This window comes from Brassica napus, chromosome C2 (genome assembly GCF_020379485.1).
Source record: "Brassica napus cultivar Da-Ae chromosome C2, Da-Ae, whole genome shotgun sequence".
Classification (NCBI taxonomy): Eukaryota; Viridiplantae; Streptophyta; class Magnoliopsida; order Brassicales; family Brassicaceae; genus Brassica; species Brassica napus.
In genome coordinates, this window is record NC_063445.1 from 12,215,196 (window position 1) to 12,230,876 (window position 15,681).

The window sequence follows — 15,681 nt, forward strand, 5'->3', positions numbered from 1 at the left end:
GCGACTTGAGAAATTGACTCCTTTCCTTGTAAAACATGCAACGGTGTAGAGGATGATCTACATGTGTTCCTCCATTTCCCATTGGCGAAACAGGTCTGGGAGATAGTTCCGTTGGAGACAAGACCATCCATGATGACAACATCTATCTACGAGTTCCTCTCCTCACTGTTACCAAGTCGTAATCTACCTCCTTCTGGTGTTATAATACCATTGTGGCCTTTGATTCTTTGGAATCTTTGGAAAGCTCGGCCAGTTGTGTTTCGAGAACAGAACATTCTCCGCGATGGAGATTGCTACTAAATCAATCCGTGATGCACTGGAGTGGCAATCGGCTCAGGGGTACTGATCCTACCGAGCACAAATCACGTGATCACCGACTCCCCACTGCTATAATGATCCCTAATTCTACACCACGGTGCAATGTGGATGTTGCGTGGGATGCGCGAACTGGAACCTGTGGTTTGGGAGGAGTTTTCGGTGGCTCCCTTGCTACTCCCGATCTGTCTGAATCTCGGACTCTTGTATCTTCTACGTTAATGGCTGAGGTCTTCGCTATTCGTTTGGCGGTCATGACGGCTGCGTTCTCAAACATTAAATCCCTCGTGATCCTCTCTGACTCTCTAACCTTCATCACCCTGCTGAAAGGGAAGGAGACAAGACCAGGGTTGTTTGGAATTTTGTTTGACATTCATCACTTTAGCTCCTATTTCGAAATTATTTCCTTTTCCTTTATTCCTCGCATTCAAAACATTGAGGTTGATTATGTAGCTAAGGCAGCTCTAGCTGAGGCTATTGTTTCCCCGTATAAGATTATTATGAATGAATGAAAATCTCTATTTGCTCAAAAAAAAAAAAAAAAAAACTTAGTCCATGTCTCTCTCACTAATAACACCTAATCGTCTGATTTTATATTAAGCCAACATCTTAGAAAAATTGTGAATCTAGATAAAAAAAAATGAATAAAAAGAAGAGAGAAAAGAAAAAAAAAAAAGATCTTGTGGTTCCCGAGTCTTCAAGGAAACTCTCATCTCTCTCTCTGTCTGAATAAAAAAAAGAAGAGGAGGAGGAGGAAGAAGAAAAAGATAAGGAAGCAGGGATATTCGAAAAAACCCTAAACACTAACAAACTCCAATAATGTCATCCTCCACTCTCCAAGCTTCTCTTCTCCTCCGTCCTCCTCCTCTCCATTCCTTCAAACCTCACCATCGTCCTCTCTTCTCTTCTTCTCTGACTCTGCGTTTCAATCCTCAATCTCTCTCCAGCTTCTACCGTCTTTCTTCGACTCTTCTCAGCTCTCGATTTCACCCCCTTCCTTGCTCACTCCGCCAAGACAATGTCGCTTCCGACTCCGATTTCCTCCCCAAGGACTCCGGTGAGGTTGCGGATTCCGCAGAGAGTAGATTGGTTCCGGAATTAGCGACAAGCGATGGATACGAGGGAACGATTAGCGGAGGAGAAGAAACTGAGGGTAAAGAGGAAGACTTGGAGAAGAAGAGCAAGTTTAAGATAGTGGTGCTGATGATGGGAGTATGGGCAGCCATAAAAAGAGCTATGGAGAAGGTAATGGAATGGGAGTGGCTTAGCTGGTGGCCTTTCTCTCGCCAAGAGAAGCGTCTCGAGAAACTTATAGCTGAGGCTGACGCTAATCCCAAGGACGCTGCTTTGCAGGGAGCTTTGTTAGCTGAGCTCAACAAGCACATGTATGCCCTATTTCAATTCCAATTTCTCATTGATTTGGATGAGTTGCTTAGGAGTTTAGTTTCGTAGTTGAATTCAATTGCTATTATGGTGTCTTTTTCTTCAGTCCTGAGGCTGTTGTCCAACGGTTTGAGCAAAGGGAACACGCAGTGGATAGTAGAGGAGTTGCTGAATACATTCGAGCTCTTGTCGTTACTAATTCTCTCGCTGAGTATCTTCCTGACGAACAAACCGGGAAGCCATCTACTCTTCCCACACTGGTACATTTCTGCTTCTACTTTGGTCTTTGTTTTTTGATTCACCTGTTATTTGTACCTCCAACTGAGAGGAATACATTTCTAAGTTATATAATATCTTTCTTGATGTCTTTGTTGCTAAACTATTGTTTGCTTTATATGTGAATCATTGGTTGATTTATAGCTGCAAGAGCTGAAGCATCGCGCATCAGGCGATATGGACGAATCATTTGTGAACCCTGGTATATCTGAGAGGCAACCCTTGCATGTTACCATGGTATGTTCCGCTGGTGAAGTATATTAAGCGTGGATTTTCATATGGTAAAGATTTTATAAATGATATTGAGTTCTTAACAACATGTGTTTTTGCTTTGTTAGGTTAATCCGAAAGTCTCAAACAAATCAAGATTTGCACAAGAGCTTGTCTCTACGATCTTGTTCACAGTTGCTGTTGGAGTTGTGTGGTATGTCTCATCTATATTTTAGTTGCATCACGGTTATAAGATATTAACTTTGATAGCATCGGTGGAAATGAAATGTTGCTTCTTGTTCATAGTTGAACATGTTATTGCTTCTCCAGTTTACTATTGTGTTCCTATAACAATGGAGGTTTGTTGTTTAGGTTAATGGGTGCAGCTGCTCTGCAAAAGTATATTGGAAGCCTGGGAGGGATTGGAACTTCGGGTGTTGGTTCAAGTTCTTCTTATTCCACAAAAGAAGTTAACAAAGAAATAACTCCAGAAAAGGTAGACGTTCATGACTAAAGTTTAATAATAATGTTCCTCACTATTCACAAGGATTCTAAAGTAGTTCAGTTAGAACTGTGAGGAAATGCATAGCTTTAGTTACAATAGCCAAACGTATGCTAAGAGACATATTGCAAAGTAGTTGAAGTTGCATGATACTATCTTTCATATCTGAGACGATTATTGTCTTTTTTGAATCCTGGATCCTCTCTGTGATAATGCTAGTTTACCCAGTGAACATTTTTAATAGTTCTGTTCATGTAAGCAAGCATTGAACGAAATGAATTTCGGAGAGTGACGTCACTGTATCTTATCCTGACAAGTTTGATTGCTGCAGAACGTCAAAACATTTAAGGATGTAAAGGGTTGTGATGATGCAAAACAAGAGCTTGAGGAGGTGGTAGAGTATCTTAAAAATCCATCAAAGTTTACCCGTCTTGGAGGAAAATTGCCAAAGGTATAATCTCTTTATGTTTGGTTATTAAATCTTCTCGATTGCATATTACTTGGCACTCTCTTTTTTTCCATTAACTTATACTGAAAGCAAGCATTTTGACTTTGAGGCATATCTTAAATGTTTGTTTCCAGGGAATTCTTCTTACAGGGGCACCTGGTACTGGAAAGACATTGCTGGCTAAAGTAAGTTCTCATATAGCTTTAAATTTTCGTCTCTTGTTGAATGGGATAGTTAGTTACCAAACAGTCAAAAATATTTCATTTATATGTGCCTCGCAGTCGAGATTCCATTTAATCGGAAACCTTTTATTAAGCTAACATACTTTGGTAATTGCAATTAGCTGACATAGTTAAAATTTTGTAAGGCCATTGCTGGAGAAGCTGGAGTACCCTTCTTCTATAGAGCTGGATCTGAATTTGAAGAGATGTGAGTCTTCTTCTAGTTTTCTTGAGCAACATTGTCATTATCGATTTATTATGAGGTGGCTTCTTCAGTAGTGGATAATGGCGTATAATATTTTATTTCCCTTGATTGATAGGTTTGTTGGGGTAGGAGCACGGCGTGTGAGATCCTTGTTTCAGGCAGCTAAGAAAAAGGTCTAACTCAACCTGTCACCATGAGTAAAGTTTTATTTGCTGATAATAATGTGTTACAGGCGCCTTGTATCATTTTCATTGATGAAATTGATGCTGTTGGGTCCACGAGGAAACAATGGGAAGGGCATACAAAGAAGACATTGCATCAACTACTCGTCGAAATGGATGGTTTTGAGCAGAATGAGGTAGTCTTTTCATCGAGTGATAGTGTATCTTGTAATCACGTTTCCTAATTTTCTGCATTATATAATAGTACTTCGCTTCTTTTTTGTATTGCTCTGCAGGGAATAATAGTTATGGCTGCTACAAACCTGGCTGATATACTTGATCCGGCCCTGACAAGACCGGGTAGATTCGATAGGCATGTAAGTATTCAGCTTCTTGTGACTCTTCTCTCTATTTATAATGGTATCGAAGATGAGAGTTTTTGTTTTAGATTTTGTATAGAACTTTTGCACATTTGGTGTTCAATTGGTTATTATCTATGTTTTTTTTTTTTTTAATTTTGCCAAAGAAATAGAAATTACTTACATAGTTTATATTAGATTGTGGTCCCAAGTCCGGATGTCCGTGGACGCCAAGAGATTTTGGAACTCTACCTCCAAGGCAAACCTATGTCAGATGATGTGGATGTTAAAGCAATTGCTCGCGGAACTCCTGGATTCAATGGTGCTGGTGAGTATCTGAAACCTATAACTACATTTTGTCATTTAGTCATGAAAATTCAATGACTCACCACGTTTTCTTCAATCTCACCAAAAAAATCTCCAGATCTCGCAAACCTGGTTAATATTGCTGCCATAAAGGCAGCTGTTGAAGGGGCTGAGAAGCTATCCGCTGAGCAGTTGGAATTTGCAAAGGACCGAATAGTTATGGGCACAGAGAGGAAGACGATGTTCGTATCAGAGGACTCTAAAAAGGTATCTCTAATACCCGAGTGTTAGAAGTTTTTGGATGTGACCTGACCTCTTATCTGCTTCGTTGCCTCTTTTAGCTCACTGCATACCATGAAAGTGGTCATGCTATTGTTGCTTTGAACACGAAAGGTGCACACCCGATCCACAAAGCAACAATAATGCCACGTGGATCTGCGTTGGGAATGGTTACGCAGCTACCATCGAACGATGAAACATCAGTGAGCAAAAGGCAGCTATTAGCTCGTCTTGATGTATGTATGGGAGGAAGAGTCGCAGAGGAGCTCATCTTTGGCCAGGACCATATCACCACTGGAGCAAGTAGCGATCTCTCCCAGGCCACAGAACTTGCTCAATATATGGTAGTCACTTGTTATAACCTTCATATGACACGAACATTGGTTATTTTTTTCCCGTTCTGTCAAAAGAGTTAGTTATAGTAATGGTTTTTGGTTTAACATGGAAGGTATCGAGCTGTGGGATGAGTGAAGCGATAGGACCAGTTCATATAAAGGAAAGACCAAGTTCTGAAATGCAATCACGCATCGATGCAGAGGTAGGGACTCTCTTTATTCATATTCTTCCTCGTTCAAATCCCATTTGCTGCTAAGTCTGATCATTCGATGGTGTTGATACTTATGATCAGGTTGTGAAACTTCTTCGAGAGGCATACGAGCGAGTGAAATCTCTCTTGAAACGGGTATGTTTGTGCTACGTTTTCTAATATATAAAGGAAAACTTTTAATACTAAAGTCTTTATCGTGTGTGTTTTTTGCCAGCATGAGAAGCAGCTACACACGTTAGCAAACGCACTTCTAGAGTATGAAACGCTAACCTCAGAGGACATAAAGCGTATCCTCCTTCCAAAACAAGAAATAGACAAGTTACAGGAGAAACAAGAAGAAGAAGGAGACTTGGTATTGGCCTAGTCCGCATTATTTATTATCATAAACACAACACCTTTTTGGGTGAAAAGGGGAGGTTCAAAACTTTTGTACAGATTATATCTCCTGTAGCTTAAAATTTCCAAAGGAATGTATTTCTAGTTTTTATTCTATGTTGTGATTCTCTTCAAGGTTATTGCAAGTTCTCTTTATGTTTTAAGCGAAATTGGCAAATTAAATGTATCAAGAAAACATTGATTTGTAATGATAAATGAACATGGAAGCATTGTTAATGGAGTTACCTGTCCATGTGAGGGGTGGTTCGAATATTTAAAATAAAATAGTAGAAAAAACTTTGAAAGTGTACCTTCTTACAGCTAATGGAGCTAATGTATGTTGTTTCCTGGATCACAAGTCAAAGACAAAATCTATAAAACTATTACACAATAAAAGATCACCTTCCCTGGTAGGTCCTTGTGGAGATTTTCACATCCCACAAATGCTATTGGTTGAATAAAGATAGTATAATAAAACAAAAATAGTGTGTGGCCTTTATGGGTGCAAACTATAAAAGTGTTAAAAAGGCAAAAAAGAGTGGAGTGGAAACCCATGATCATTCACCACTTTCGACATGTCTCTCTGCAAAAATTTAAAGATTCCTTCAAGTGGCAAAAAAGCAAAACTCCAAAATCATATTTGGTTCTTTAGAGAAGAAACCAAAAACATTCATCAAATTAACAAAATAAAAAAAGTTAAATAAGGGACTTATTATGTAACAATAAATGATAGATTATTATTTGCCTTGTCCATCATCCTCAAAGAGACTTTCTCTCTCTTTTCCCTTTGAAAGCTTTCATCCAACGGCAACCAAATCTCTCTGTTCATGGGGAACCTCCTGTTGTGTCTTGAACGGCAAGACGTTGGGAGATATCAGCTAAAGATTTAAGATTGCATTTGATTAGAGCTTCCACAAAGTAACAAGTCTCATCCTTTGTGTTCCCTTCCGGTACATCCACCACAAAAGACTCGATCACAAGTGTCCCCATTCTTCCTCCTCCTATCCTCTCAGGGTGAAGAGAGATAATCGAAGAATAGTTCTAATCGCACAAACAAACATTAATTAACACATTAGTTTTTAACACAAATGAACAATTGATTCAAACATGATGTCTTTTTTGTGCGTTATACCTTGAGCCTGTGATCACCACCAACGATCCTGATGCTGAGAATATGCTCATTGTCATCAAGCAACTCCAACCTCTCGGTGCTTCTAGTTGCAGGTAACCCTGACTTCACATCAACTTCTCGTACAGTACCAATCTCCATGTCTCCTTTCACAACACATCTACTGATAAATGGCTTGTATTTCTGTGGCTGATCAAATCTTCTCACGAGTGACCACACCTAAAATAATACTCCCTCTGTTTAAGTTTAGTCATCCTTGTAAGATAAAATTTTTATTTCAAAATAAGTAATGTTTTATAATTTCACCGTAAAATGTATTGATTTTATATTCCAGTTTGTTTTTAGATTGGTTGAAATGAGGCTAAATGTATAAAAAATAATGTTTTTATTTAGAAAATATACACAATTAAATATTTCTTTAATACGTGTGCAGAAGTAAAAAAAAAAAAAAAAAGTGTAAAACTACGATTAAAATGAAACTGAGAGTACCAAACGAATCCATCAAATTATTCTTTTTTCAATCAAACCTCAACACTTTCTAAATCAAGCAGTAAGATGATTGGAAGATAAGACACTAAGAAGAGAGAAAGAGAAGAGAGGTTACGATATGAACAGGAGCTTGGATGTGTTTAACAAGCGTAGAGCTACACTGATTCTCCACAAGCTCATGCTTATGGTGCTGCCTCCTTATATACTCTCTTTCCAGATTATTCATCTCCATCCCGTTTCTAGCTTCCATCTTCACTGAAAAAGAAGGCAAGGTCGAGATTTGACTCGTTAGAGATCTGATGTCGGAGATAACTTTCAAGCTAGATCTTCCGATGAAAACGTTAATGTGAAGGAAAAGGAATAGATAGATAGATTTCACTTCGCCGCCCGTGTCTTTTTAGAGGGGAGAGATACAGAAGAAGAGACAGAAGACTTCTTCCAACTAACTTCTCTCTCTATCTCTCTCTCTCCCTCACTACTTGTTTTAAATTTTTAATTAACTAAATAGGCTCAGAGATTTTAGATAGTAAAATAAAATGTAACAAAAAGACATTAAAATCGATTGATTGGGTAAGACATCTTTTTTTGCAAGACGATTGGGTAAGACTAATTTCACTATTCTCATTGGACATGTTTTTCATAGAGATTTTATATTAAGCCCCGAAAATTTAGATCATTTACAGAAACACCATTCCTTGTCCGTTTTTAGACGTATATTTTCTAATATCATCTCCAATATACAAAATTAAATATTTTTCTACGGTCATCTTCAATAAATTTTATTATTTTTAACTTTAAAATAGAAGAAATATATAGTAGAGATAAAGTTTATTTCTATATATTATTTTCAAATAGTTATCTCTAATCATAAAGTTTAAATGGAGAACTGATATTTTTCTCATATTTATAGAAGAAAAAGTAATCATATCTATTTACAAAAATAAACAAAAGTGAATTATATAATTTACTTTAAAATTATATAATAAAGACAAATATAAAAAGATGTTGGAGATATTCTAAAGGGATAAATTTAGAAAACCACAAAGTGGTTGTTGTTAATTATTAAATTTTGGTTGGTCAAAATGAAGGAAAACACAGTACGCTTATATAGTAATAGGTGGATGGTCCACATACAATGTGTATATATTAGACTATGTACAATAATTATATAAATTCAACATCTTAATTTATACTTTTTCACAATCCATGTTATCTTTTTTTTCACTTATTAATTCAACACATACACATATTTTATCTCTACAATGGTTTTGTTTAATAAAATTCATCACCTATCTTGTATTTTTATTTCTATGGCAATAGCTACATATTAATTCAAAATTAATTTTATTTAAACTAAATAATTAAAAATGACATAATTTTAATATTTAAAATGACATAGTTTTAATATTTAAAATTACATAGTTTTAATTAAGTTCATAAAACTAATATTAATAAAAAATAAAACTATAAAAAATTGGCATTTTATTTTATATCCAAATGAAATGAAACTAATCTCTATTTATTGATCATTAAAAATGATGAATTTTATTTAGTTTTTAGTTTTTAGAAAAGTATTTTACTACAAAATAATTAAGTTTAAATTATTAAGTGAAAATATAAAAAAATAAAAACTAGATAGCCAATAATAATAAGACATGTGTTAGAATGGACCACAATTTATTTGCTTTCAACTAGTTAAAAGTGTTCAACAATTGTGAATCCAGTCATGTTTTTTTCTCAATTCAACACCCATCTTTTATTGGTTTCAACAGTTGAATAAAAGATTCAACAGTCCCATTGTTAATGGTTTTAATATAGTTCTTAGATTTATAGTTACATTGATATAATATAATATTCTCACATGTTAACTTATCATATATTATGTGTATGTAATTATTTAAGCATGATTATATGTCGTATTAAGACATTTATATTTAATATTGAACGAAAAGAACCACAATTATAATATACCTATCTTGTTTTCAATAATAAATTTATTTTCCTCTATTTTTGGAATTCCAAACAAATTGAACTAATGTAGAACTAATTACCATGTTAATATAAGTGAATCTGGAAGGAGAAAAATTCAAAGAAAATGACACAAAAATAATGGACTCAACTATGCTAGGTATATTGAAATTGAGCTTAAATATGTTATTAACTGTTTTGGTTTTACCAATGTTTGTCTTTATCTTAAAATATTTTATAGAATACTAATTGTTTTTTTTCAGAAGTTCGATTGTCCGACTTTTCATCATTAGATTTCAATGAGGATGGTCTTCTCTTTGCATAAATCCCCTTAGTACTCTGTTGTTAAATATGAAATGACAACATTTCGAAACTACATATGTGTTCAAGTGGAGGATCTAATGATTTTCACCATTTTGTATGTCCTTTTGGATATACAAAACTCATCTTTTCAACAGTGATTGATTTTGATGTTCTCCTACAATACATGATGTTGCGAGCAGTCCCTCAAAGCATTCTTCTTTCATACTGGTTTTACATGAATGTTTGTCATCTTTTGAAGTTTGTAATACGACAACCATGGAAGCGTAAGGAAATGAGATATGTCCAATGAGTTATTATTTGTTGAAATGGAGGAGGTTATTGCTATTTGTTGTGCACTGTTTTGTGTTCACCTACTAATGGCAAACAGAGTCAAAGTTTGCAATTAAAGTCAATGCACAATTCTGTTAGAAGAAATGTCTGTATCTTGGCAAAAAAAAAAATAATCATACTAAAGCTTAGGGTTCAAACACACACAATCTGCAGTAGAAAAAAGTCAAATATATGGTAAAATAACAGATTGATTTTTCCATTGGTGAGTAAGAATTCATTTCCGAAAACATTCTTAAGCTCACTTTTCATACAGTAATTACTCAATGACACATATTTTTGTTTATCTAATAATTTTTTTATTTTGTAAGATCTGAATACTATCTTTATAATTTTAATTTTTATTATGGAGGCTCTATTTTTTTAAGATCTGAAGAAAAAAAGAGGGAAGGAAATCCATAATTATGGAGGCTCTATTTGTTTTTAGGTTAAATATTTTGGTTAGTGAGAAATATCGGGTGGTTGGTGATGGAGGCAAGCAGGGCTTAAAATGGCGAAGGAGCGCATTTGACAAAAGTTCCAGGCTAGACAATGAGGACACGCCGTCGTGACTACACGGCGGCAGCAACTCAGCCGTCGACCTCGTTACCCGAAGCCCTCACAGTGAAGCCCATAGTTCCAATGTCGGGCACAAAAAGAATTAAATCGTGAGTTTTTTTTTCCCCCTTTCTTAATCAAATTTCCAGGGTTTAGGATATCTCAGTCCTGTTTGTAGCTTTTCTCTAAATGTCCCAATTCAATTGTAGTTGTTTCTCTTTAACGTACCCTCAGAAGTTGATCAAAGAAGAAGAAGAAGTGTATAACAACAACAGGACTGTGGGATCGGCATATTCCCACAGAGATCCTGGAGGGGATACTGTCCCGCCTCGGATTACACGCTTCCGCCGTCTGCAAGACATGGTGTGAATCAGCTGTTTCTGTCCGTAAGTTACCGTGTCGCCCATGGCTTCTTCATCCAATAGATGACTGGACCATTCGTGGCTCACCTTACCTCCTTCTTGATCCGTTAAAGCCTCATCATGATCAGTCTCAAAAATACAACCTCGATTTCCCACACATGAGGTTTACGCCTGGTGGAATGTCTTGTTCTAGGGATGGTTGGGTGCTTGCGAAATCACCTCATCTCATGTATGCATTCTTTTTTAGCCCCTTTACCAAGAAGCTCTTCGTATTACCACTGGGGTCAATCTATCATTTAATGTCTCGCCTAGCTTTCTCAGCAGCTCCTACTTCCACTAGCTGTGTGGTCATCTCCTATTCTCGAATACCTCAAACTGCAGATTTTCTGATCGAAGCCACATGGACCACCCATCGCTTTGAGAACTCTGTTCTTCGCAGGTGGGACAAATGTGTCTTCTCCAATGGTGTGTTCTACTTTCTCAGTACTTGTGGCTGCCTTGGTGTTTTTGACCCGTGTGAAGCAACCTGGAATCTTCTTCCCGTGAAACCCCTTCTTTTCCCAGAGGTGGATTCTCCAGTGTTCCTCATGGAGCATGAAGGAGACATCTTTGTTATGTGTTCGCGCCTCGACAGCAACCATATGGTGTTTAAACTAAACATGAAACCAAATGTATGGGAAGAGAAGAGAGATCTTGGAGGCTTGACAGTTTTTGCAAGTTGCCCTGGCTCTTTTATAAGAGCTTGTCTCTCCGCAGAGGAGATGAACAGAATCTATCCTTCTTTTACTGATTTTTATTTGATTTATGGCAGAACCTCTTGTCGCCCTCCAAGAACCAATTTGTCTTGCCGCGTCGCTTGGGTAGAACCACCTCAATAACAACGTTGATTTGCTCTGACTTCGTCATCCCTTTTACTTCTTTTTTGTAACTTTGTTTATGTGTTTCCAAAGGTTTAATTTGAATTAGTTTCATGTCTGTGTTTTAACATTGTATCTCTGTGAACTGAACTAGTTCCTATTAATCTGCAGTGTAATTAGCTTACTCTTTTAAGAATTACACACAAGCTAAAGAGGGCTTAATAACGTAATACTATGATCCATTGATTAATTAAATAAGGGAGGCCCAGGCCATTGGCCATATGACAGGTTTATCATTACCACTTCCTTAAGAACAAACTTGTTCTCTGAAGCTTTTGGTAGGGGTGGACATATATGTTTAGTTTTGGGTTTGGTTTGGTTTGGTTTGGGTTTGGTTTGGGTTTACTTAAAGTTTAGTTCGGTTTGGTTTAGATTTAGTTCGGTTCACTTTATTATGGTTTGGTTTTTGGTGTAGTTCGGTTTGGTTATAAATATGTTGGTAATGAATACTTGCCTTCCAAAACTGTTTAACTATTTGACTATTTTCTTCTTCTTTAGTCTTTAATTTATTGATCCTAGAAGAACTTATGTTAATTTAACTTACCTTTAGACAACGGAAATTGGGGAATCTATGATGAATAAGAGAGACGGCGACAACTTTAGATGCTTATAGTTTTTAGGTTTTGCTTTTAATACAATCTTTAGGTATTACGTATTAGGATTATAATTAGAGTATATATAATAGTATTGTTTGCTTCATAATTGGGAACTTATAAAAATATAGAAGTTAAGTAAAAAAAAGATAATGAAACTCTGACTAAATGATGCAGCGTAAGCATCTTATTTATATTGGGTTTTAGTTTTATAGTTTCCTTTTTATTCTTGTTATAGATAAACATTAGTATTCTTAAATATTTAGAAAGATAATGATTAAAGACTTTAGGATAGAAGGTTAGATCCTAATCCTTAAGGACTTAAGGTCTTTTCTTATTAGTATAAATAGTGAGCTCTTGATTTGTAAGAGTCACAACTTTGATTATTATTTTATAAAAACTTAGAGCTTTGTTTTACAACATCTCTTGAATCCTTGCAATCGGCTAGAACAAAGGTGTTCTCAACGATCACAAGAAGACTTTGATCTTAGGCATTCTCAGACTAAATAGGATCATCGTGTTATCGGTTACTAAAACGGTACTTCCGCTCCATTAGTTGGTATCGGTTCCTAAAACGGTACTTCCGCTCGATCCAAGGTCATCTCATACGATGACACTTCGTAATCCTACGAACACCATAATGGCGCAAGCTATAACAGCTGCCGTTGATGGCGTACTAGCAAAATCTCAGCATGAGCTGCGAGGGTTATTACGTGACTTCTGTGATACTACTGCCCGTGTTTTTATTCAACAGCAACAACAACTTACTAGTCAGATTTTTGAAGAGGACGGCGAAGATGATGTTATTGAAAGTTTGGGGGCTAATAGAAATCATGACCAGGTACAAGTTCATGCATTAGAGGATCATCACGATCAGGTTGGAGACTTCGACGGTATGCCCATATATGACGTTTATGACGACGAACTATCTACAACGCTCGTCTATGATTTTTGCGGGGAGCCATGTTATAAATCAGACGTTATGTCAAAAGGAGGCACGTCTCCTCAAAGGAAGTTTCTATCCCCAAATGATACGCATGCGATTAATGGTAATATGACAAGAAAGACGCTTCTCGATAGACCTATCTTCACAAGCGACATGGAGAACTATTACGTTCCAGTCACAAACTTGAAGGATGAGCCTATCTATGATGTTTCTGATGATGAAGTATTTATAGATTCGCACTACTGCAGAGATCCACTTTTCAATGATGAAGATGAAGTTCAAGGCTTCAACAATGGAGGTGATTTTCATGTGGTAGTTGATGATGGTAGTATCTGTGTCCGCAAGGAACATATAAATTTTGGTTTGGGAGAACAGGATTGTCATCAGCAATTTCATCGCAAGCCACCAGATCGCAATCGACATAAAGGACACACATATCCAGATCTTGTTACAACACTAAAGGACTAACCAATGGTTGTGAGAATCCGAAATTGTTGGACAAAACAAGGCGTATTCTCAAGTTGGAGTATGATCAAGACGATTGTTTAAGTGAACTATCCCCTTTTCAAAAACATGCACTGGAAAACAGGATAACTTATCTTCAAAAAACTCTTGCCTTAGAGAAAGAGAAGAGCAGGAACTTGGAGCAGGAACTGAACGAAACGCTTAAGAGAATTCGAATGTTAAATAAGGGATCTGCAACTTTAGACAAAGATCTTAAGCATGGGAAGAACAGCGAAGTCGACAATGGGTCTTGGCTATCAAGGAGATTCATCAACTTCACAAATTGTGTTTGTTCGTGAGAATGAGTATTCACTACAAGAAAACAGCGACATACTGAGGGAAAAAATCGTCGGTATGTCGTCGGAATAACGTTTTTCCGACGACATACCGACGAAACAAGTCCTCGAAAATAACTCCTCGGAAATTCATTTTTCCTCGGAATTTTCTGAGAAAATTTCCGACGGAATTCCGAGGAAACAAATTTCCGAGGAAACTCCAAGGACCACAAGTTCGTCGAAAAGCTCCTCGGAATATACCGAGGGAGAACTTCCTCGGGATATTTCGATGGACTTTCCGATGGTCTTTCCGATGGTCCAATCCTCGAAAGTTCCGACGAAATGTTCCTCGGAATTTTCATCGGGAATTTCCGAGGAACGGAGCCTTCGGAAAATTCCGAGGAACGTGTCCCTCGGTATATTCCGAGGAATGAGTCCCTCGGTATATTCCGAGGAACATGTCCCTCGGTATATTCCGAGAGTTCATTTCCTCGGAATTTTAAAAAAAAATAATTTTTTTTTAAAAAATAAAATTTTTGAAATTTAAATTCGAAAATATAAAATTAAAATTAAAATTGAAAACATATTAGATAATATTCAAAGTTGTACAAATAAAAATAAAACATTCCGAGTTTTTGAAAAAAAAAAAAACTACGGGTCTGGCACGTTCGAGAACACCTCGTTCGGGTACATCATCTCCATCATTTGCTGGTTCAGTCTCCTCTGTGCCTCATATCCCGCCTGTTGAGCCGCCATCTGGGTCTCCAACAAAGATATGCGATCATCCTTGTCCTTCAACTGAGCCGTAAGTACTTCTGGATCAAAAAAGGGCGGTGGTGCAGAAGAAGGAGGAACCGACCGGGTGCGACGACCCAAACCGACCAAACGTCCCTTCTTCTTTGGAACCGACTGAAATAAAAAATAGCCAAATTTAAATCAAGAAATAAATGAATTGAACTTTAAAAAAAAAAGAACTTATGGATTCATCGATTTCGTTGATTTGAAACCGGGACAAGTTGGTCGAAGCCGTCGAATCGTCATCCTCGGTTTGAAGCTGAGACACTTCGTCTTGCACCTGAGTTTGGACCAGGCTGACCACTTCCCTCACAAGACCGTCATCAATCTGGCCGGTCTTCTTGTTGGTATACGCCCTCTTTATTAGGGCGAGATCATCAACCGGCTCGCCATCATTTTCTTCCGCCTTGAAAAAAACATAAATTAAAGAAACATTAGAAATTAGAAGAAATGCCCAAAAAATAAAATTTCAAAACTTAAATAATTGAAGAAAAAGCGACTGAACTTACCATGCGATCTCCCAGAGAGACAATAGATTGAGCACCCAAGTTATGCTTGAAGACGCCCTTCCCTTTACGGTCGCTCCTGCGGTTGGTGGAGTTGGTGGAAGAAGTTTCTTTCGTCTCATCCTTATCCCAATGCGCACACAACTCCGTCCAGACCGTGTTGTTTATCGACTTTGGGACCTTTTAATCAAAAAAAAATAGTTTAATAAATTAAAAAATAGTTTAATAAATTAAAAAATTGCTTAATAAATTAAAAACAAACCTTGTTGATTTCCAATTTCTTCTTCCACTCGTGGATCTGCTTCCCATGGTTGTCCATAACTTTATGGACGAAGTGGTGATAGATAAGAGCGTCTCATCGGAATTCCAGTTGAATTCTTGCTGAAAAAAAAACACAATTAGTAGAAAATTTATATTAAAGA

At 36.8% G+C, this 15,681-nt stretch overlaps 3 protein-coding genes and 1 pseudogene across 3 annotated transcripts; 3 read left to right on the forward strand and 1 right to left on the reverse strand.

Moving 5' to 3' along the window:
* Window positions 1–311: 311 nt before the first annotated feature.
* On the forward strand, window positions 312–827 carry LOC106363361. Its single transcript, XM_013803112.1, has one exon. It carries the CDS (start codon window positions 312–314, stop codon window positions 825–827), a length of 516 nt encoding a protein of 171 aa, XP_013658566.1.
* Window positions 828–987: 160 nt separating this feature from the next.
* LOC106391739 (ATP-dependent zinc metalloprotease FTSH 11, chloroplastic/mitochondrial-like) lies at window positions 988–5,751 on the forward strand. Its single transcript, XM_013832448.3, has 17 exons — window positions 988–1,700; window positions 1,805–1,958; window positions 2,119–2,211; window positions 2,313–2,398; window positions 2,557–2,680; window positions 3,018–3,137; window positions 3,269–3,319; window positions 3,502–3,563; window positions 3,676–3,733; window positions 3,793–3,918; window positions 4,018–4,098; window positions 4,279–4,408; window positions 4,505–4,653; window positions 4,728–5,009; window positions 5,114–5,203; window positions 5,294–5,347; window positions 5,427–5,751. The coding sequence occupies exons 1-17, from the start codon at window positions 1,135–1,137 to the stop codon at window positions 5,574–5,576; spliced, it is 2,376 nt and encodes a 791-aa protein (XP_013687902.1). The 5' UTR covers window positions 988–1,134; the 3' UTR covers window positions 5,577–5,751.
* Window positions 5,752–6,171: 420 nt separating this feature from the next.
* On the reverse strand, window positions 6,172–7,702 carry LOC106367534 (abscisic acid receptor PYL8). Its single transcript, XM_013807325.3, has 3 exons — window positions 7,321–7,702; window positions 6,720–6,935; window positions 6,172–6,628 (listed from the first exon to the last, which is right to left on the reverse strand). The coding sequence occupies exons 1-3, from the start codon at window positions 7,453–7,455 to the stop codon at window positions 6,413–6,415; spliced, it is 567 nt and encodes a 188-aa protein (XP_013662779.1). The 5' UTR covers window positions 7,456–7,702; the 3' UTR covers window positions 6,172–6,412.
* A 2,446-nt stretch (window positions 7,703–10,148) lies between these two features.
* LOC106358281 lies at window positions 10,149–11,773 on the forward strand (annotated as a pseudogene).
* The last annotated feature ends 3,908 nt before the right edge of the window (window positions 11,774–15,681 follow it).

What these genes read in the sequence shown, in the direction of transcription:
- LOC106363361 (XM_013803112.1), top strand. Translation starts at nt 312, where the DNA reads ATGCACTGGAGTGGCAATCGGCTCAGGGGTACTGATCCTACCGAGCAC.
- LOC106391739 (XM_013832448.3), top strand. Translation starts at nt 1,135, where the DNA reads ATGTCATCCTCCACTCTCCAAGCTTCTCTTCTCCTCCGTCCTCCTCCT. An exon ending in TTCAGGCAGCTAAGAAAAAG is followed by an intron (nt 3,734 to 3,792) that starts GTCTAACTCAAC and finishes AATGTGTTACAG; the next exon opens with GCGCCTTGTATCATTTTCAT. An exon ending in ATGGTTTTGAGCAGAATGAG is followed by an intron (nt 3,919 to 4,017) that starts GTAGTCTTTTCA and finishes ATTGCTCTGCAG; the next exon opens with GGAATAATAGTTATGGCTGC.
- LOC106367534 (XM_013807325.3), bottom strand. Translation starts at nt 7,455, where the DNA reads ATGGAAGCTAGAAACGGGATGGAGATGAATAATCTGGAAAGAGAGTAT. An exon ending in TCCAAGCTCCTGTTCATATC is followed by an intron (nt 6,936 to 7,320) that starts GTAACCTCTCTT and finishes GTATTATTTTAG; the next exon opens with GTGTGGTCACTCGTGAGAAG. An exon ending in GTGGTGATCACAGGCTCAAG is followed by an intron (nt 6,629 to 6,719) that starts GTATAACGCACA and finishes TTGTGCGATTAG; the next exon opens with AACTATTCTTCGATTATCTC.